The sequence below is a fragment of the Schistocerca gregaria genome, chromosome 1 (genome assembly GCF_023897955.1).
Source record: "Schistocerca gregaria isolate iqSchGreg1 chromosome 1, iqSchGreg1.2, whole genome shotgun sequence".
In the NCBI taxonomy this organism is placed as follows: Eukaryota; Metazoa; Arthropoda; class Insecta; order Orthoptera; family Acrididae; genus Schistocerca; species Schistocerca gregaria.
The window spans coordinates 472,853,617-472,875,755 of NC_064920.1; the positions used below are offsets into that span (position 1 = coordinate 472,853,617).

Below are 22,139 nucleotides of genomic sequence, written 5' to 3' on the forward strand. Positions count from 1 at the left end.
GATTTGCAGTAGTACAAGTTGCTTCCCCAGTAGAAAACAAATTTAATTTTAATAGTGTTAATGAGCTGAAAGGCAATCAGAATGACAATAATGTGACAATTTCAAGTAAACCTGTGATTTCAGAAGTTCCAGAGAGAAGAACAGACAAAGAACCTGATAGTAACGATTATGCTTCTGGGATGAACACTGATGCTGCAAATAGAAAGAAATCCTCTAAAGTAGAAATAACACTGAAGTCAGCAACATTACCAAGGAGAAAAACCTCAAAAGCAGAGATTCGACTGAATTCACCCAGTATTGCACCTGCTGGTTTTCATACTGAGGTATCTCATATGATTGAGCCAGCAGAGCTGACTTCTCAGAGATCTGAAGCAGCATTCCCAGTTTCTGTTGCTGCACCTAAACAGCCACCTAGGTTCGTAGATACATTTATGTTACTGTATGAAATAATTTTATTCCTGTAGTATTCTAATTAGTTAGCAGATAAAGAGCACCAAAGATCATTTTGACTTCAAAAAATAAATGTTGCAGTGGAGTTTTATAATACACTGCCGATCGATAACTTGCTGAAGACGTGTGTTGATACTCAGATGCTTACTCTGAGGCTGTTCTTTATTATGGAAAAAGACTATAAGTTGCACCTTATTTCCTTCTTTTTATACATATAGATCAGTTTCTCTGGAGCCTGAAGGAAGAGTCAGCAAGCCACGAGAACACATCATTCCTATTCATGTGGAGGAAGGAAATGCAGTGCGGCCACCTGTACCCCCCACACAGCAACGAGTGTATACTTCTCAGAGGTTGTAATTTTAATCGATTTCTGACATCTGTGTTTTGGGACTCATTCCAATTAAAGCATTAAAGGGTACATTTTTAAGTAATACATAAAGACATGCAAAAGGCCACATGCGGATGAATGTTTGGTGATGCATATACACTCCCTTGGATATAAGAATATTGCTCTAGCTTTTAAATTTTCACTCTTGAGAGGTGTGGGAAAGGTGACACGCAGATATGGTGACTAGTGGGAGTTTAAGCCAGTTGGTGGAGTGAGGAATGTGCTGGAAGTGCCGTATTTACTCGAATCTAAGCCACACTTTTTTTCCGGTTTTTGGAATCCAAAAAACCGCCTGTGACCTAGAATTGATTGCAAAGCAAGCGGAAGTTCTGAAAAATGTTGGTGGGTGCTGCCACAACTAACTTCTTCCGTCGAATATATGTAGCGCTACACATGCATGCTTTGTAGGTACAAAGATAAATAAAGTGGAAGATAGCTTTTTTTCTCCGCCCCCAGTTTGGACCACTACATTTTCATACATTATCCAATGAAGTAAATACAAATTCTGTATTGTTCATCTTCGAATGTAGCAGACCTTCAATGTACTACGAAAATCCGACTGGCAAGACTGTTTGGGATGTTTGTCAATATGGGCAACTCTACGTTCTGAATTTTTTGCTACCTGTGAGAAGAGATGGTTGCTAACAGGAACTTCTATGAATTATGAATCACATACAGTATTCTCTTCACCATAAGAATAATACGAATATAAACATTTTGCCATGTATTGTTTCGTGTTTTCTGCTATCTCATTTAAATCCTGTCTACCTAATAAACTATGAAACTAGAGTGAGACAACAGCAAAAACGGAAGAATATACATATCATGTCTTGATTATTTTCATATTATTCTTATGCGTAATAGTGATACAGTCAGAAATGAAGCACAGCAATTGACTAGATTTTTAAATCTAAGATGACTCTAATGTCTGTGCAGAATGTAATGTACTTGAGGTGCCTGCAAAGATTTTGAAACGGAGAAAATTTTTCGCTAAACTCTCGTTCAGAACATATTCTATCATATGCAGTGTATTATTTGGTTCTTGTTGATCATTATCAAAGAAAGCGGCAGTGTAAGTAACAACAAATAGCAGTCTCTTGCCATTGTTTCGCTAATGAGACGGTTCCTTTCTCTGTTTTTAAATTGTAGGCGGCGGTAGTGGCACAAAACCAAGCCATGCCATGAGCGGCGACAGGCCGCAAACGCGCACTATCAGAATGCGTCAAACAATGCATGACACAGTACAGTAATGCATTTTCAGCTTAGAGTGACGTAAACACCTATAACAAAGAAAACGGCGCTTATCAGATCAAAGAAAAATAAGCAATCAATTCAAACCAGACAAAGCATGTGAAAAAGGAAGGGTACCCGTATAAATAAGGACGGAGCGCCTGACGCATAGCAATGGCTACCTGGTAAAGCTTAACTGCTCAGGTTACGACTCGAACCAAACTACTGTAGCTGTATCGTCATTCATTCGACCGAAATTGTGTTTCATTTTACAATGGACCAACTATGTTTCGATTTGGAGAGCGGGCTAAAACTTTTTTCTCCCCTTTAATTTTGAGTCTCAGTTTTTACCTTGATTTTGAGTCTCATTTTTCAGGTGCAGCTTAGATTTGAGTGCGGCTTAGATTCGAGTAAATACGGTATAGATGCCACCTGTGCAGTTCAAAAGATTTGTTGGCTTTAGGGAATATCAAATGTTGAAGCACTTGTTTGGATAATTGGTGTGGGGCTTATTCTGTAATCAAGTGGTAATGGATAATCACAGGTAGTCAATGGCAGTTCATGAGGTATATGGCTACTTAGTTTTCATACTTACATCCTTCCTATGATTTAATGTGTGAAATAATTGTGACAGGACTGCAATATGATGTGCCAAGTGAATAAATAGGATGGGATTTGTATCTGAATTATCAGTAAGGGATCTATGGAAGAGGCTAGAAGAACACACGTGGCATAAGAAAGGACTATCATATTGTATAGTGCAGGTGGGCGGTTGACTGAATACTATGAGGAACCTGTACTAAAATCTGCTTCACCTGGTCCATCTTGACATCATTCCTGCCTGATGATTTCATAAAAACGTCTGTTCTTATCAAGCACAGAGACTACCAACAGTATCTACATTTTAACATCTGTGACCCTTTTGTTGTCATGAAGTCTCTCACGTGTAACTTGGTATTTGCGTGTGTCACATCTACTATAACAAGTTACTTTAGTGCAACTGATTACTTTTTAAAGCCTTTTACAGACTCTGTTATATGAACAAATATGTCACACCAAGTGTCTTAGTGAGGTGACATAGTGGTTAAGACACTGGACTTGCATTTGGGAGGACCTGGATTTGTATCTCCATATGGCCATTCAGATTTTAGTTTTGCATGGTTGCTTAAAATAATACCATGATAATTCCTTTAAAAAGAACATGGATGATTTCCTTCCCTTTTCTTCCCCAGTATGAACTTGTGCTTAGGCTCCAGTGATCTTGTAACTGAAGGGGCATTAATCTCCCTTTACTAACGATTTCATCAGCTGCTGCAGTACCCATGTCATCTGGATCCCCCCTTTTCCCTCCCCAGCACCAACTCCTCTGAACAGCATAGATTGGAACAAACTTATAGTTGATGCTTTTCATTCTATGACTATAGTAAAGAAGAAATTTTCTGCTGAAACAATCACAGATATGTGTATAGTTTTATAATTATGAGAAAGCAGTGCCATACCTGGAAGATAAAGAGGCTTATATCTGCTGGCAGCAATTTCATGTTATGAGTGAATTTGTAATTACCAGACACTTGGAAGAAGGATGTCAGTCCTGCTAAAACCCATTCTGATATATGCAGCATTAAAATGGTACCTGTTAGTTTAAAACTGCCTAAATCAACCAAGAGGTCAAGCAGGACCGACACGCTTTGTCCACAAATGAGACAGCGTCTGAGTGTTACAGATATGGCTGTAAGTTGAAACTGAAGATTTTGGACTTATGCCCCTGCGCCTATAAGGTATAGAATAGTAAGAATGTAAAGAAATGTCCAAAATGTCCAGGACTCTGTAACATGTAGGGAGCAAATGGCTTAACACTCAGAATGTGAAAGAACATTTTGATTTGATTGAGTAGTTTAATACAAAGTTTATTTTTGTTTGACTAAAAAAATGATAATTTGAATGCACATGTATTAGAGTTAAGTAAGACTTAGGTATTAATATGGTTTTATGCACCTGTGTAAACTTTCAAGAGGGCATGGATGGTGTTATTGAATTTTGTTTTACTTTCCTATTTCCTAGATCTGGGAGCCTATCTCGTCAGAGCACTCAAGATTCAGATACGGACAGTACAGTATCAGTTGGGCCAGAACCTATCAGGAAATCTCCACGTGAATACATCATTCCTATAGCAGTAGAAGGTGGAGGATATGTTACACCAAGGGCTGGTAGCTTGGAGCCATCTATTTCAGATGAAAACAACACCAAACCTAGACAACGGAAGACAAGTCGATTTGGTAGACACCGCAGAATGAGGTATAGGAGAGATTTTATGGATTCAGATCCTTTGTCTTGTTCATGCTGGTTTACATTGTGGTCTTTTCTTAGTTATCAATGACAAAATCATTTTTGCTTTGTGCAGAAACTCTATTGTGTATCATTGAATCATGTCTACAGTGCTTATTTAGAAAGTTCAGGAGCTGCGACTGGATCTACTGTGTTGTCGTTAAATACTAGCTGGTAGCTGAAGAAATTAGCTCTCTTTGTTGAGTTAATGTTGCTCATATATTGAATATAACTGCTACCATAAAGGTTATCTGAATCCTGATACTTGATAATTCTGTTAGGTGCAGCATGTTATTTTTATTTTCTTGGACTGTTCCTAATTTAATATCCTTCAGTACTCTCTGTATACTGTTTTTTTTTTTTTTTTTAGGAGATATGCCTTTTTTGCATATAAATTCAATGTTTTATTTATTTTCATTTTTTAATTACTCAAATATCTTTCTAAAAATACAAAATTCCATTTTAAGTGTATTCTGTATTTCACCAACAACTGTTGTTTAAAGCTTTTGTTAAAATAAAGACATCTATATTGTATGTGGTTAGAAGTAAGATTTTGCAGAACAGTGAGATAGAGAAAAAGAATATATGAAGAGTGCACTGAGGTGAAGGACGTTAGGTGTTGACAGTGGGTTGTTGAGGTCAGGATCTAGCTGGTTCCCCATCCTCGGACATGGATAAGCAGTGACTTTAATGTATGATGGCCTGTCAGATGCTCAGAGACTCTAGTGAAACATCATTAACACAGTAAACGTTTATTGCTCAAAGATACACACTTGTCTTAATTCTAAAGCCGCTTGTAGCTGTTTGGTAGCAGTGGTGACGCTCCGAGTATGTATGACACAACTCAAGCTGCGCAGTCTCATCCCACAGTAGTGGCAGAACCATGGAATTAGCACCCAGTGTCGTCATGGGGCCAGTGGCACCCAGTGATGTCACAGGGCCAGTGGCCATGTTGCACAGGTGGGTGGTGTTTCTCACTCTGTTCAGGGCTGCTAGTGGCTCCAGAAAGTGTGTGACCACTGCACACCTGATTGTACCATAGATGGTATGCTGGAGAGGCACTACCAACTCATCACAAAATGTGTGTAGTCATGCTACTCTCAGGAATGTCCAAGATCCAAGCTAGATACTTGTGAATTGAGTAGCTCTCTCACCAGAACAGGAGTGATATTTATTCAAGACTGGCTGGTATCCTCTTCTGCTGTGAGGTGGCAGTGTCATCACCTAGACTGCTTTTCTTGTCCAATCAGAGGGCCCTAGTGGCAGCTAAGAGGTGCCTTAACTTCACCTTTCAAAAGAAGTGGCAGATGTATTCTGTAGAGTCACTCTGCCGAAAAGTTCTTTTTGAATCCAACTTTAAAAGCCTTCTTACTCCACTTTGCTGCATTGTGGTTTGTAGGAAATTACTCTGTCTTGCAGCTGTATTACATGAAATGTCAATGGTTCTTCCTTGTTGGCATTCCTCCCGGCTGTTGCTTACTGACCTGCTTTCCTTACCTCTTGCACCATGAGGAGAAGACTTCAGAATTTTACTCCACTAAGCCAAGATATTATTCCTTGGTGTTTCAGCAAGGTAAAGATTTGATAATCACTCTTAAACTGTATGAGAGACTGGATGTGTATAGGAATAGTACAGGTAAATTACTTTATTTCATCAGAAATACAGACAGCGGAATTGATTCAAAATGGAGGTGTTCTGTTTCATCCAAGATGTATAACTGATGAGTAGACATTTTGTCTGTTCTGAATGCCTAACAACTGTCATGGTTGTAGGAATAATAGATTACTGCTTGCCTTAAAGGTAAAATAGAAAATGCCGTACATAATGTGTACACATTTTATATTTATAACTGTGTAGGCTTCTGTGGCCAGAGTCAGTTGATGTCAAAATTTTCTGAGTGTTGTACTGCATCTTAATGTAAAAATCTATAATGGAGAAACCAACGTTTCTTTCATGGTAATTGTGGCTGAAACTTTGATTTTTTCCAGTGTAGTTTTCTTACGTTATGACTTGGCACAATACTGAGAAAACTTTTATGTCAACAGACCTCATTTGTTAAGCATGATAGTTTCAACAACAGCATATCTAGAGTGTTAGCATAATATTGTGAACACCATGTTCCAAAGGTGGAATTTCCAGCAGAAAAGAGGGAGAGTGCAGCAATGGTGTACTCAGATAATTTGCAGGCTGTGAGTGTTCTTCATTATTGTAGTCAACTGAGGGATACCAGTTAGCAGTACACTATGTAGTTTATCATTTATTTGATCATTTATGTGATAAGAGTTATATGGGACAAATTAGAAAATATACCAAATTTTCAGTGAGTAGAGGTTTATGGTGTGCTTTATTGAAGTTTGCTGAAGACTTCCAGTATGTAAGGTGTATGGGTTGCAAATATGTGTAGAACTGAGAGATATGTTTATGAGATCTGTTCAGAAAATAACTGAACATTTTGAATTATGTGCCAATGGAGATAGTTAGTTAGATGCAGTTGACAGCACCACCTTGCACATTACCAGCTTCGTAACCACGTTTGGTGTCTTGACTGCTTTGCAAAATGGAATCAATGCTGGAAAAAGTGTGCAGATGGGGGAGTACTTTGTACTTTGAAGGGGGCAGGGACCAATAATCTGTAGAATTTAAAGTTCAGTTGTTTTCTGAACAGAGCTCACATGTATGGTGACAAAAAAAAACTTAATCATTTGTCTGCCTGATTTTAATTGTTTAGTTAAGAATGAATATGTGTGACTGGAGGGCAGGCTATAAGTGTTTGAATGCTATACAAATATAATTTGTGTAATTGTTTCTCTTAGTTTGATAATTATTTGTGTGTTGCTTTGTAGTCATGGTGTGTATTAAATTAGGAACCATAATGTTTGCATATCATTATTGATTCAGTTGATGCAGATTGTAAGAATGTCTGTGATTTGCAGTTCCACTACATAGCAGTCTAGGTGAAGTTCACCACCTTATAGTTCATGTGTTTTTTTTAAACCTGTACAAAACTAAGGTAATGTGAACAGTTTGATAAAATAATCAGCAGTAATAATAATAATAATAATAATAATAATAATATTGTCATCACCATCAACATAGAATTCTTGTATTATAGTTAGCCTAATTTACTTTTTAGCGGGCTGCTCAGTGATGCTAGTGAGGATGAAGGGTTTAATAGCCCATTTGCCACACTCCAACGTCATAGCTCACTGAGTCGAGATAAGGAACCTGAAACACCTGAGGAAGAGAAAGGCGCATTCCACATGCACAGACTTAGGTAATACCCAGTTAATGCATGCTGATATTTGGGAGTAGGTCCAGGCCATGTCACCAAAATGATACAGAATTTTTTGTCATAGGTACCATTATAATTTCTAGTTTTTTGTCTTGACTACCAGGTTACTGTAGGTCTCCATGTAAAAATATACAAACACTGCCTTTCTTTGTCATTCTACACTTTAACAGTAAGTAGACAGAACTCACCATAAACTAGACAGAGTTATCATATTCGGAGGTTTGTCCTTTGCCAATACATCATCATTAATTCATGTGGCGTGTCCTCAGAACTTTAGTCATCTCTTGTGCAACATGTTTACAGTCTTGCCTACCAATCCTCACAGATATTTCTTTTTTCTTATTTCTTCTTGTCCCGTCTTTTGCCTAATCTGTTTCTAGAAACTTTTTAAATTTCATTTCCATTGGCAGCATAGAACCCTTAAAGTTTGACACCTGTTTTTTGGGCCTTATCTTATAGCTATAGTGATCAGTGTCTTGATGATTATATTCTGTTTTAGTCTATGAGTTTGTTGTACTTTTCTGGCCATTCCTGTATTTCATTCTCTATGAAGCCTATTTGATGTGTACTGTTCACTTGTTGACTCATACATTCAATCTTCAGCAATTCTCTGTACTGAATGGCTCTGTAGGTAATTTCTGTTAATGTTTAAATTGTAATTGCTCTGACTTCTTTTTTACGAAGCAATGTGGCATGGCAGTTAAAACTCGGGACCCGTGTTTGAGAGCAGAGGGTTTAGTTTCTTGTCCTACCACCACAAATTCAATGTTGCAGGGGCTATTAAAATGCTGAATATTGCCTGAACAAGATTAGGACCATTTCCCTTATCTGTCTTTATCAACCTATCTATAATGTCTGAAATCTCAACTAGCTGTAAAACTATAATCTTTCTAGTGAGTGCAGGCATTTGCGTACAGGAGAACAGTGACCATTAAAAACTAAAATCGTGGAGCAACCACTAGTCACACAAAGCTTTCTCTTTATTTTTACATATTTCACTCGACCAACAGAAGCATCTTCAGAAGTATGGAAATACTTGTACAGTGTGTTATACCACAATATAATGAGATAAATTCATAGCTTCAACTTACAATGTGATAACTTACATTATGTTGCCAAGGGTCTCAAGTTATAAATATCAGGCTGCGTATAGTGCCACCGCCATAAGCAATAAGGAGTAAGTAAGTTGGTTGCATACAGTTGACATAAACTCTCTAATCAGGTACTTTCTAAGATTAAGTGGCAAGACAACAAGACATTAACTGTACACAGCCAACTTACTCCATTTTATTTACGATGGTGGCACTGCAGACAGCCGATATTTTTGATGTGTTGCTCTCAGCTACATAATGTAAGTGAACACATTATAAGATGAATCTGTGAATTTATCTTATTAATATGGTGGTATAATACATTGTGCAGGTATTTCCATACTTCTGAAGGTCCTTGGATTGATCTAGTGAAACATGCGGTGCAGATGTTACATGTGACTTGTGGCTGCTGTACAATTTTAATTTACAATATTTCTACCTTTCTCCATTGCTGTGTCTATTGCAAATGCTTCCAAAATTCTGTTAATGGTCATATAGCTGTATAAAGTTGTGACTTACAGCAATGGAGCTCTTAATAGCTCTTATTCCCACAAAGTAGTGTCACCAACTTGACAAGATATCAGCTCCAGCACTCAACCGTGCATGAAAATTTTGGCCATTTGATTGTATGCAGTTATGATCTTCTGAAAATACAGCTCTTAAATTTTTCTGTGCAGCAGCTGTTTGTCATGTGCTCTGTTCCACTGCAGCTGCCTAACACCCGATTGTGAAGTACCATACAGTGGAGTGCCTAAGAGCTTTGAAAGTATTGTTGTACATTGCATCAAAATGCAGTTTCTAAACTATAGCTGGTGCCAGAGATTTCTTTGCTTTGAACATTTTTTTGTTGTGATTCACAAATGCAGTGGAACAAATTAGTGTGTCATTGAAGGATTAGTGTAGTGGTATTTAATGATTGACATCACAGTTGTGCATTACTTTCTTTGGAATTTAAAGCTGGCACTGTTAATGTGAATTAAATTTGCAGGAGATTCATTGTTCTTAATTGTTATTGGCATGATTAAATTTTAAATGGACAATCATTAAATACATTTCATAATAATTCTTCAGTTGCTTAGGCTTACCCATTTTAATTTTGAGTTATATATAGCTGCAGACTATCGCTGATAAAGTGTGCTAATGCCGGTTTGTAGCCTGGAAACAATTTCTTTGCTAAGGGAGCCAGAGCTGTCTTCAATTTTTTCAGTATGCAAGTTTATGTCCCACTGTAACTAGTAAAAATCATTATTACTCCCTTGTAATAGCTGTTCTTGGAATAGGGGGATCCATCCGTAGTATTGCAGCATCTATTCCTTTCCATACTGTTGCCAGTTTTATTTAGATTGATTCAAGCTTTGTTATTTGTGAAAGTTCTGCCTGTGTGTGTATATAGAGCTTAACTAAACAAATTACATCCTAAGACATACTGAATCAAATTATGTGTGTAGATACATTACAGAAAATTGCATCCCATGTGAATGCAACCTTTTTTTTCATATCTTGTTACTTATTTAAATTTATATTTAGTGCTGCAAGAAAAATCATTATTAGTAACAATGTACATAGTTTCTAATATGTTTAATCCTGAAAATCTGTTGTAAATTTGTGTTACTGTTGATAATTTTAGTCATATATTAATTCCAGGTTACTCTTGAGTTTTGCTGCGATTTGAGACTAGAATGTCTAATTTTATTGTACAATTCTAAACGGATTATATGGTGTAGACACAGATCCAACTGTCCATACAGCCTGATATCTGTCAGCTTTTCTCCTCAATAATATTGTTTCATATCTCACATTTCAAGTGACTGTGTCATGTTGTTAAATAATTATATTTTGCTCGATTCCCATAAAATCATTGTTTAAATAATTCTTCTTTTTTATAAATATTCAGTATACAAATGAAAAATTATTGCAGAGGTAAAATATTAAATAAATATAATGCACACAATTCTTACCAATTTTAGGAGCTCCAGGCCAAACAGAAGTACACTAGAACGAAATGATAGCCTCAGTTCTGCAGAAGATGACGACGATGATGATGGATTTGAAATTCTTACTGCTGAATCCTTATTCTCAACTCTATTGTCAAGGGTAAGTTAAACAGGAAAGAGAGAGGAATGTGCACAATGTAAGAGACACAGCTATGTAACTATTTATTTGTGGTTAGGTTAGTTTTTTTGTACACTGTGATTTTCCTTAAACAGGAACTTACTTCTTTTTCTCTTATACCTTTGCATTCATGGTCTTGGTGCATTAGTCTGAAAAATAGTTTTTGATGCCCACTTTAATATTCTTCCTTTTATGAAACAAATTCTTAACCACAAATCATTCTAAGTTATTAACAGACCTTTTTTCGAGGGCTTTCTGTGACTACCTTATACGTTAGGAATTATTTGCAGATAATGTGACTGAGTTTCACAAACTTCACATCTGAGCAAAATTCCCATTTTACTAACATTGTTGCTTTAAGTTTTTGCTACTTTGTACTAAAAGTTGTTTGTATATAGTTTCTTGAATCAAAATTTACTTGAACAGACAATGAAATAATCCGGAATGGAATAATGACAGTATTATGAAAAGGATAGATGCTGCTCACCATATAGTAGAAATGTTGAATGGCAGAGGAGCACAACAAAAAGACTACTAAACTTGTACGCTTTCAGCCAGAAGGCCTTCTTCAGAAATAGGAAACATAAACACACACATTCATGCAAATGCAGCTCACACTCACGTATGTGCTTCTTGGTCAGTTTAGACCACATCTACGAGATATACTATTTTTGTTAATTAAAAAAAATATTGTTATTGCATGAACTTTTGTTGTGAAAACTATACAAAATCAGCAGAAAACAAATCAACTGAGGAACAGATTGGAATTTAAGATGTAGTGATGACTGTAATGAAAATTAAATTAATTTTGAGATACATGACAGATGGATCATGAGATTGCCCAAGGGACCATTTAGATTGGAAAAGACTTGGAAAACACCATAATGAAAGGTGAGTATATGACAGGAAAAATGCAACATGTGAAACATGGATATTTGTAACTAAAGACCATAATGCGATGAGAAGTCTGGAGAGGGGGCTTTTGTCTACCAGTGGATGTCGAAAGTCTGTTGATATGAAAGCAAGGAGGACAACAGTCACTTCGTATCTATTGCATTAATATAAACATCTTGGTTTATAGTGTAGTAGTAGAGTACTGAACAAAATGCTTCATGTTAATGTAAACACTACCCTCTTTTTGTATGATATAAAATGGTATCACAGAGTAAGACAGTTGTCTGGCTCTTCCTGATATTTTGTTGCCATATGCATCCTGAAATTTCCTTTTTCAATCAGTCTCTGTCATAAGAGAGTAAACGTCTGTGCAGGTTCGTAGTTTGACACAGCGCCTCAATGTGGAAGATGGTGCTCGACCAGGTTTTCCTACCAGCACTCTGATGAGCCAGCTAAAAAATGTTGGTCGCACACCGCCTTCACGTTTCTGGAATAGCATGGGAGAACCACTTTCAAGGTAAACTTTGAATAGTTAAAATAAGTTTCTGGTGTTTCTTCACTGTACATAACTTTACCATAGCTTTTTAATTTTCTCTCTCTCTCTCTCTCTCTCTCTCTCTCTCTCTCTCTCTCTCTCTCTCTCCTCCTCCTCCCTCCATCTATCTCTCTCGCCCCCTACCCCACTGTTGGCTCTCCAGCCTCGCCTCCCTCCCCCTCCCCCCTCCAAACCACCAGCGCCACCCCTCCTTTCCAAATAAGTGTCTTTTCTTTCTGAGTCTGTTAATGTCTCATGTGATTGTTAATTGGTTTATTTGTTATTAGACTCTGTATTGTATGGTTAGGATATCTGTGGCTTTTTATGTATCAGTCTTTAGACAGGAAGAACTGAAATATGTGAAAGATATGTTTACACTGATTTCCTCCATCACTGATCTCTTCTTATTAGCTATCGCTTAGTGTATGAGGAGAAGAAGATATCTAAATTGCAGTGAGTAATGTAGTATGATTTTCATTTTTTAAAGTTTATTAAATGGAAAAATTAAGGACCTAACTGAAGCAAAACCTGTAGATTATACCTGTATTTTGAAAAATAATTATAGCACATTTAATAGTTTTGGCATTTATATGTATGTTTTATTACTGATTTTTCCCCCCTGTCTGTCTCAGTGACAATTGTTTTAACTTTTTCCATAGTATTTAGAAACATCTCCCAGAGGAATGCTGAATAATTTGTTGTACAATTTGTATCTCCCTGTTTTCTTTTTTGTATTTGCTAATTGACTTTAGTTAAGTAGTAAAAATAGCAGCATTTGGTCAAGGCACAATTTTAAATATAAACTATGTTCACTTTTGTTTATTGTTACCTCTTCAAGTAAATCAACCAGTTGTACAGTGAGCTATTTTTCTTTTTGTGCTTAACATTGTCAGCTGTTGTAGGAAATAACCTATTGGAGAAAATAGTTTGAGGTTTATTAATACATGCTTCTAATCCATATGTGCACTAGATATTCTTTATTCCTACTAATTGTCTCTGTTTTTGTATTCTATTTTTCAAAACGTGTCTAATGTTTACTGAACGAAGAAAAATTTGATGGAGACAGAGGAAGAATTTGTGCATTGTTTGTTATAGTGGCAACTAGATAGTGGAAGCCATATTTGAGGAATTCTCCACTCATCGAATGAATTTTAGTTGATTGTTGCCTATTTTTCATATATAAAAGTGACCATTTTTTTAGAATTTGAGAATACATATTGGTGGTTCATCACTGGCAATATTTAAAGTATTTTGATTTTCTGGAACTGTACTCGCTTATGATTAATATACTCCAAAATATCTGTTGAAAGTCTATCTCACTAGATCATTTAATCTGATTTTCACTTTCACTCAAGATGCAGTGCTATATTCACAAGAAAGATTAGTGTAGAGGTGAACTGTTTCTTCATCTTGCCTTTTAAATACACTCCCATTGAATGTATTGTTTCATATTTGAATTGTATTTCTAAACATATGACCATACTAGAAAAGAAGAAATAGTACTATTCAGTATGTAGGGAGAAGCAGAAGTCAGAGATGGAAACAAGTTATTTGATGGTCTTACTACAATAGAATTGTGAACAAGATTCATGGTAGTCTTTCCATCTACTAATCACACTTTGTCCTTACTCATATTCTTTCACCTACTGCATGGCGTGTTGTAATTGTTGGCGTGTTGTAATTGTTCATTATGCCAGATTAGTAAACTGTAATGATGCTTATCTAAAATTTTGCAAACACAACTTCCACACACATGACTGCAGTCTCTGTCAGTTGAAACCACACTTTTCATGATGTTGTTACAGTCTATCCTGGATTTTCCATTGTTTGATTTTTACCTAAAATTAACCAGTTTATATCTCATGTACGACAAAAATTTGGTCTTTAGCATTCAGCCAGAAAGGAAAGGAAAGGGGAGATGAGTTGATATATATTTCAAGATGATGCACCAATCTTGTGATTTAAAATTCTATCTCACATGGTATGATATTAGGTTCTATTGATAGGACCTGCCTGTTGTGTTGGAATATTGAGGTCATTGCCGGCCCCCCTCCCCCATCCAGTGCTTTGAGAGAAGTAGGCTATATGCAATTTGTAGAATTTCTCTACATCTTTTCGTGTAAATACCAGGGGTTATAATTAAAGTGATAGAGTTCTGAATACTGCAGTGTGGGCTGTGTACATCACAAGATACTGAACCATCATAGATATGTTCACTGAAATAAATGAAATGTCGTGTGACAAGGGCCTCCCGTCGGGTAGACCGCCTGGTGCAAGTCTTTCGATTTGACGCCACTTCGGCGACTTGCGCGTCGATGGGGATGAAATAATGATGATTAGGACAACACAACACCCAGTCCCTGAGTGGAGAAAATCTCCGACCCAGCCGGGAATCGAACCCGGGCCCTTTGGATTGACAGTCTGTCGCGCTGACCACTCAGCTACTAGGGCGGACATGTTCACTGATTGGTGCACATGTGGAGTATGCTGCAAACAAAAATCCATTTTCTGCCACCAGATGAAAATATGGCACTGTAGGCAGTCAGAATGTGGTATGGGTGCAGGAAAAGGGGAGGAACACATGGTAAGAGTGGTTCTGGCATGTTTATTAGAATATGGTCAATAGTTGAGACGTGTTTGGTATGGTCTCCTGACTCAACAACATGCTGCATCTGTAACAAGCGATGGTCAACAGTTGTTTGCAGCATATCTGGTGTAATCAGACTGATATATCATTGTATACTAACTTTCAGACCAGAACTGTCTGGATACATTCCTGATAGACACAGTCTTTCAGATATCCCCACAATCAGAAATCATATGGATTTAGGTCAGTGGATCTGGAAGGCCGCACATCTTTAAATTGCCTAGAGATGATGCAATGGTTACAAAGGTTTCTCACAGCAAATCTTTTAACTGGCAAGTGACAAGTGATGTCACTCCATGTGACACGAAATAGTGGTGTGGACATACTACAATCTTGCAGAGCTGTAATCACATGTTGTGCAAGGAGGTCACTGTACACCTAACAGGTGAGTGAGGTAACAGTTCAGTGGAGTAAAACAGACTGAGAATGAAAGAGCTTTTGAGAGCACACTATGAAATCATCACATAACGTGAGTGCAGTGGATGTTCCTGCACAACATGTGGTGGAGTAGAACCCCATATGAAATAGTTTTGTGCATTCACAGTACCAGTCTAAAATGTACCTTATGTGGCCAAAGAATATTCCCGGGCCACACATCCTCTATTTCCATGCCTGCCAAAAAACTGAAGAACAAAGTCATCTTGGAGCTTCATTTGATGTGAGTTCTCTATCTTGTAGGATTCCAGTGTAAATTGCACCACAAAATCTTTTGAACTGTTGACCAGGAGGGAGAGAATTCCTGTGACACAGCTTGAGCCTTTAGTCCCTATATTGACTGGGGCCGCCTTGCAGCTATTTCTGTCAGCAATATCCCCACAGTGCAGTGCTTCCATTCTGGTAAAACATCTTTACCAGTCAGTAGCCATTATATTTCATATAGAAATCAGCAGGCATTGCCAAGTGACAAACAGCATACTGACATCAAAACAGAAAATGTTTCACATTCTGACTGCTTACAGTCCCATCTAGATAAGAACTTTCCTACATTATTTAACTCTTTAAACACAATGTTACACAGATTAAAACTCATAGTCATGTTCACAGTACAGTTACAAGTTGGCACAACACCTGCAGGCCTCAGGAAGGCAATAATAACCCACTTCTAGCAATGTATAACTGTGATAGGAAATAATGGGTTTGTTGCAAAATAAACACATCCCATCCTTCTTTTTGATCCAATCTTTGCACCAGCACTGGTTGAGTACAAAGCAAATATTTCTATTGAGTGTTATGTTTTACTTATAAATTATTGTATAGTATTTACTTAAACATAAAATATACAGTTATATTCATGTAACAAAGGCAAGTACATGTTGCTACATCTCCATTCTGAAAAGGAATGTCCAGTTACCCTCAATGACAAATAATTCCAAATGTCCCAAATATTCATTCATTGTGAGACTTGCTAATATTCAGACTCTTTGTATTATCCATGAAAATATAGTTCATTTTAATACATACTCCACACTTTACAGTGAACTGGCTTTTAGTGGAATTACGCGCTGAAAAAATTTATATGTTGTTAGAATTCTGATAGCTCTTCAACACATATCCTGTGATTGTAATTTGGATGGACTGTTAGCATCATTGTGTTAAGAAATTAATGATTAGCATGTGAATAATTTTAACTAAGAAGAAACAAGAGAAAATAAGGCAGTTATTGCTGATGGAGACAGTGTGTTGAATTTGACTGTTGTATTCTCTCTCTCTCTCTCTCTCTCTCTCTCTCTCTCTCTCTCTCTCTCTGTGTGTGTGTGTGTGTGTGTGTGTGTGTGTGTGTGTGTGTGTGTGTGTAGCATTTTACGTAGTAGTAGTTTTGGGAACAGTGATCGCAGCAGTAGCAGTAGAAAGAACTTTTGCCATTATTGCATGATGCATGAATCATAATATGGTGTAGCCTTTATGTTTAATTTTATTGCAATTGTGCAAGTGTACTTTTTGTGCTAAAGTGTTAATTGAATACACTGTCATATAATATACTATCATTTTATGCTATATAATTGCAGGAGGCTCTCGGAAACTTCACATTTTTCAAGACCATTTAGTCGGGATCAGGATATTCCATGGCGTCGTAGTGCTAGCCGAGATGTGTCCGACTCTGGTAGCGTGTACAGTGACAACAGTGGAACAGTCCCAAGAGGTGTGTAATTGCATGCCTTCTGCTCTTATTAATTTGGTAATATGCAGCAGCATTAATCGTGAAAAGTTTCTTTTCTTGTAAATGAACCAGATCACTTACAAGCTTTAATGTTGACGTATTGGTGTGCCAGAATTTATTCACCTGCAGCAGTGAATACTAGTGATATGTAGCTTAGGAAAGAAGTTTTTATTGCCAAATAGGTAAAGGGGCATATCTTTGCAGGAAGTTTAAGAGTAGCTTTTCCTTTTTATTTCACCAGTTAATGGAAATATCAATTGTATTTTGACTTGAAAAGATGACTGTATTAACAAACCAATAGTAATAACATTGTCTTCTGTAAATAGGTAAAGATAACAACTCATTGTTTAGTTGAGGTGTTGATTCATCAATAAGCAAATGAACAGGATTGAGAATGTTGCTATGATTTTGGCTAAATACTTCGACAGAGTTAGCGAAATACACATTCACCTGCATGCCTACATTATCTTCGCTGATTATATTACACTGACTTTACAGCTCTACACTTACAATTCCATTACTTATATCCAATTAAGGATATTCAATTACCACATTAACGTTGTTCTCTATGAAGACCATGTATTCTTTTCCAGAAAGTTAGCAGTTAATATCTACTTGAAACTACTACTTTAATGTTACTTTAATAATTTTACATTAACTGATAGCAAGGATCACAAACAAAGAGTATTGAAACATTGCAAAAATGCAGTAATAAGGCCACTACTGTAAAATATTCCAGGGTGCATCATTGCACAGGCAATACAGTTGTATTTGGGGCAATATCTTGACAATGTTATATATTGAGATAAAAGTTCTGTTTAACTTAAATATTTGTTTAACACAATTTTAATTTGTAGTTTCCTAACAGTTCTTTCCCTTTTTGTGTGTGATATAACTATTGCTTTTCCTCTGTTTAGTAATTTCCCTATTTGGAATATTTTTTCTGTATACATCCTAACATTCATATTTACTTGTGCTCCATTTTAATCTTCGAATGAATAAAACAATGAGTTTTTCCATCTCTAATCCACTCATCACTTCAGTCATTTTACACATAAGTAAAGTATTACAAAATGAAAAAAATATCTCTTTGTTAGCATGCAGATGGTCTTTTTGTGCTTCTTTTCATGGTAAACTCTATTTAAACATAACTTAATCAATTTTCCTTAATATTTTTGTGAACCAATTACAAGAATATGCTGCACTTAAGATGTATAAATGTCTTCCATCAAAATGATTATAGTCCTTTCTTAGTCTTGTTGTTATAGCTTTATCATCTCTCTTATTGTGGACACCTTGTGTAATGGAGCCTAGGAGACCATTGTTTCGTAAGTAGCAGTTAGTGCAACTACTAAATACCTTTTGCAAATATCGGGGTAGTTTGGGGAGGGGGACAGGAACATTACTGCTACAGTAACACAAATGCTATTATTGCAACAATAGACAAAAGGAGGAAAGTCACCACTCACTTCCTGACTGACATATGGGACGTAGACACAAATGGCAGTACGCAGACATCACTAGCTCTCAAGGTACCATTCTTTTCTGGTTGAAATATACACTGTCCCAGACACAAATAAACAAAATTACTCACCTGTTACTACATTAACTCTTCAAACTGCATCCAAATCTTATTGTGAATAAGTTTACACTCAATCTAATCCACTCACATACACACTCCACAAGCCACTACAGGTTGAATGCCACAGGGTACCTTGTACCACTCTTTCTTGCTATAGTTGCAAATGGAGCAAGGGAAGAACAACTCTATATATATGTCTCTGTAAGAGCCCTAATTCCTCTTATCTCATCTTCATGGTCCTTTTGAGAGATAGATATTGGTGTCAGTAGAATTGTTCTGCAGTCAGCTGTAAATGCCGGTTCTCTAAATTTCCCCAGTGGTGGTATTGCTGATATTTGTATTATGGGTATTAGGCTGTAGCCTGAGGCAGAGAATTATGCCCATAAGACAAATATCAGCAACATCGCACAGCTGAGAAAGACTGCATTCTATGCTTTCTCAATAGTGTTTTGCGAAAAGAATATTGTCTTCCCTTACAGCCTCTATTAGAGTTCATGAAGCCTATCTGTAATACTCGAGTGTTTGCTTGAATCTACTGGTAACAAAACTAACAGCACACCTTTGAATTGCTTCAATGTCTTCCTTTAACCTGACTTAGTGGGATGCCAAACACTGTAGCAGTACTCAAAAATAGGTTGAACTACTGTTCTACACATGTTCTTTGTATTTGAATTCCACTTTTCTGGAATTCTTCCAATAGACCGAAGTCGGCCATTCACGTTTCTTAATATAGACCTTACATGCTCATTCCATTTCATATCACTGCATTGTTTTATGCCGAGATATTTAATCAACATGTCTGTGTCAGGAAATGAAGGAGCTTGCTCTGCATAGATTAGCATGGAGAGCTGCATCAAATCAGTCTCAGGACTGAAGACCACAACAACAACAGTGACTGTGTCAATCACATACCACTAATACTGTATTCAGTTACACTGCTGGCCATTAACATTGCTACACCACAAAGATGACGTGCTACAGATGCAAAATTTAACCAACTGGAAGAAGATGCTGTGATGTGCAAATGATTAGTTTTTCAGACCATTCACACAAGGTTGGCGCCGGTGGCGACACCTACAATGTGCTGACATGACGAAAATTTCCAACCGATTTCTCATACACAAACAGCAGTTGACCGGTATTGCCTGGTGAAACGTTGTGATGCCTCGTGTAAGGAGGAGAAATGCGTACTGTCACGTTTCCTACTTTTATCAAAGTCGGATTGTAGCCTATCACGATTGCGGTTTATTGTATCACGACATTGCTGCTTGTATTGGTCGAGATCCAATGACTGTTAGCAGAATATGGAATTGGTGGGTTCAGGAGGGTAATACGGAACGCCGTGCTGGATCCCAACGGCCTCGTATCACTAGCAGTCGAGATGACAAGCACCTTATCCGCATGGCTGTAACGGATCGTGCAGCCCCGTCTTGATCCCTGAGTCAACAGTTTGACGACGTTTGGAGCAGCATGGACTATCAGCTCGGAGATCATGGCTGCGGTTACCCTTGACACTGCATCACAGACAGGAGCGCCTGCGATAGTGTACTCAACGAACGACCTGGGTGCACGAATGGCAAAACGTAATTTTTTCGGATGAATCCAGGTTCTGTTTAGAGCATCATGATGATCGCATCCATGTTTGGTGACATCGCGATGAACGCACATTGGAAGCGAGTATTCGTCATCGCCATACTGGCGTATCGCCCGGCGTGATAGTATGGGGTGCCATTGGTTACACATCTCGGTCACCTCTTGTTCGCATTGATGGCACTTTGAACAGTGGAGGTTAAATTTCAGATGTGTTACGACCCGTGGCTCTACCCTTCATTCCATCCCTTCGAAACGCTACATTCCAGCAGGATAATGCACGACTGCATGTTGCAGGTCCTGTACGGGCCTTTCTGGATACAGAAAATGTTCGACTGCTACCCTGGCCAGCACGTTCTCCAGATCTCTCACCAATTGAAAACATCTGGTCAATGGTGGCCGAGCAACTGGCTCATCACAATATGCCAGTCACTACTTTTGATGAACTGTGGTATCGTGTTGAAGCTGCATGGGCATCTGTACCTGTACACAGCATCCAAGCTCTGTTTGACTCAATGCCCAGGCATATCAAGGCCGTTATTACGGCCAGAGGTGATTGTTCTGGGTACTGATTTCTCAGGATCTATGCACCCAAATTGCGTGAAAATGCAATCATGTCAGTTTCAGTATAAGATATTTGTCCAATGAATACCCGTTATCATCTGCATTTCATCTTGGTGCAGCAATTTTAATAGCCAGTAGTGTATTACAGGATTTCTACTCATCTTCATTAACATATATTTTCCTGTATTTAGAGCAAGTTGTCATTCGTCACACCAGATAAAATATATGTTTAAGCCGTGCTGTATCCATCTACAATCACTCAATGATTATAATTCCTTAATGATGATACTTTTCTTGAACACTATGGCATCATCACAGATGGACACAGATTGCTCTAGCCCCATCTGTCAGATCGGTCATGTATACAGAGAAGAAGAGTAATCCCATCACACTTCCTTAGGGCACTCCTGACTGTATTCTTATATCTGATGAAGACTTGGCTTCCGGGAGAACATACTAGATTCTGTTTCTTAAGAAGTCCTCAAGTCAGTCACGTCTGAGAATCTATTTCAGATGCTTGGAGATTTGTTGACAGTCCACATGAGGCACTGTGTTAAAAGTGTTCCAGAAATTTAGGAACATGGAATCAGCCTGTTGCCCTTCATCCATGATTAACAGGCTATAGTGTGAGAAGAGGGCTGTGTTTCTTCAACATATTCCTCTTTGAATCCTAAAAACCACATGAGAACTATATCTTGTTTGCTTGGTGGAGAAATGTGCAGTGCCCACCTGCGTGTCCGTGGGTTAGAATAGGCCTGAGGTATTCCTGCCTGTCGTAAGAGGCGACTAAAAGGAGAGTCACACGTTTCAGCCTTTATGTGATGATCCCCTGCAGGGTTTGACCTCCATTTTTCAAAATTTCCCCTAAGAGCAAGTCAATTTGGGAAGGGTGCCTTACATGGTGCATAGTGTCCATCATGCACTGAGATCTCTTGCATCCTTCGTCAACATGGATATGCACTTCTGCTCATTCTCTAGCTGTTGGACGAGGTCATGCTCATGGGTGTGTTTTCCTCCATCCACTGTGCAATATCATTTTCTACGCTGACAATGATAATGGACCTGTTTGCTTGGTTGCACTTAATATCCAGCACGGTAGCCAGTCCGTTAAGATGGGGCTGCCATGTACCCTGTTGGTCGTAGCCCCCTGCCCACATAGGGATTGCTCTGCTGATGCCTGCGCCATTAACTCCCCACATATGCCGAGGAGTAGATGCTCATCACACTGGGGCATCGGCACTCCTGGCAATGGCCATCGTACCAGGTCGCCTTTGCCATGG

General features: G+C 37.9%; 1 protein-coding gene across 2 annotated transcripts in view; it reads left to right on the forward strand.

Annotated features, from left to right (window-relative positions):
- The window catches only part of LOC126353313 (uncharacterized), a 373,943-nt gene that overhangs the window by 241,470 nt on the left and 110,334 nt on the right, over nucleotides 1-22,139 (forward strand). Inside the window, exons 13-20 of one of the 2 annotated variants that reach the window (XM_050002753.1) lie at nucleotides 124-415; nucleotides 669-800; nucleotides 4,130-4,363; nucleotides 7,528-7,668; nucleotides 10,745-10,871; nucleotides 12,158-12,300; nucleotides 12,730-12,771; nucleotides 16,972-17,105. In XM_050002753.1, coding sequence (XP_049858710.1) covers nucleotides 124-415; nucleotides 669-800; nucleotides 4,130-4,363; nucleotides 7,528-7,668; nucleotides 10,745-10,871; nucleotides 12,158-12,300; nucleotides 12,730-12,771; nucleotides 16,972-17,105 — 1,245 coding nt within the window. The remainder of the gene's footprint in view (nucleotides 1-123; nucleotides 416-668; nucleotides 801-4,129; nucleotides 4,364-7,527; nucleotides 7,669-10,744; nucleotides 10,872-12,157; nucleotides 12,301-12,729; nucleotides 12,772-16,971; nucleotides 17,106-22,139) is intronic. The other variant, XM_050002754.1, reaches the window with a different exon arrangement.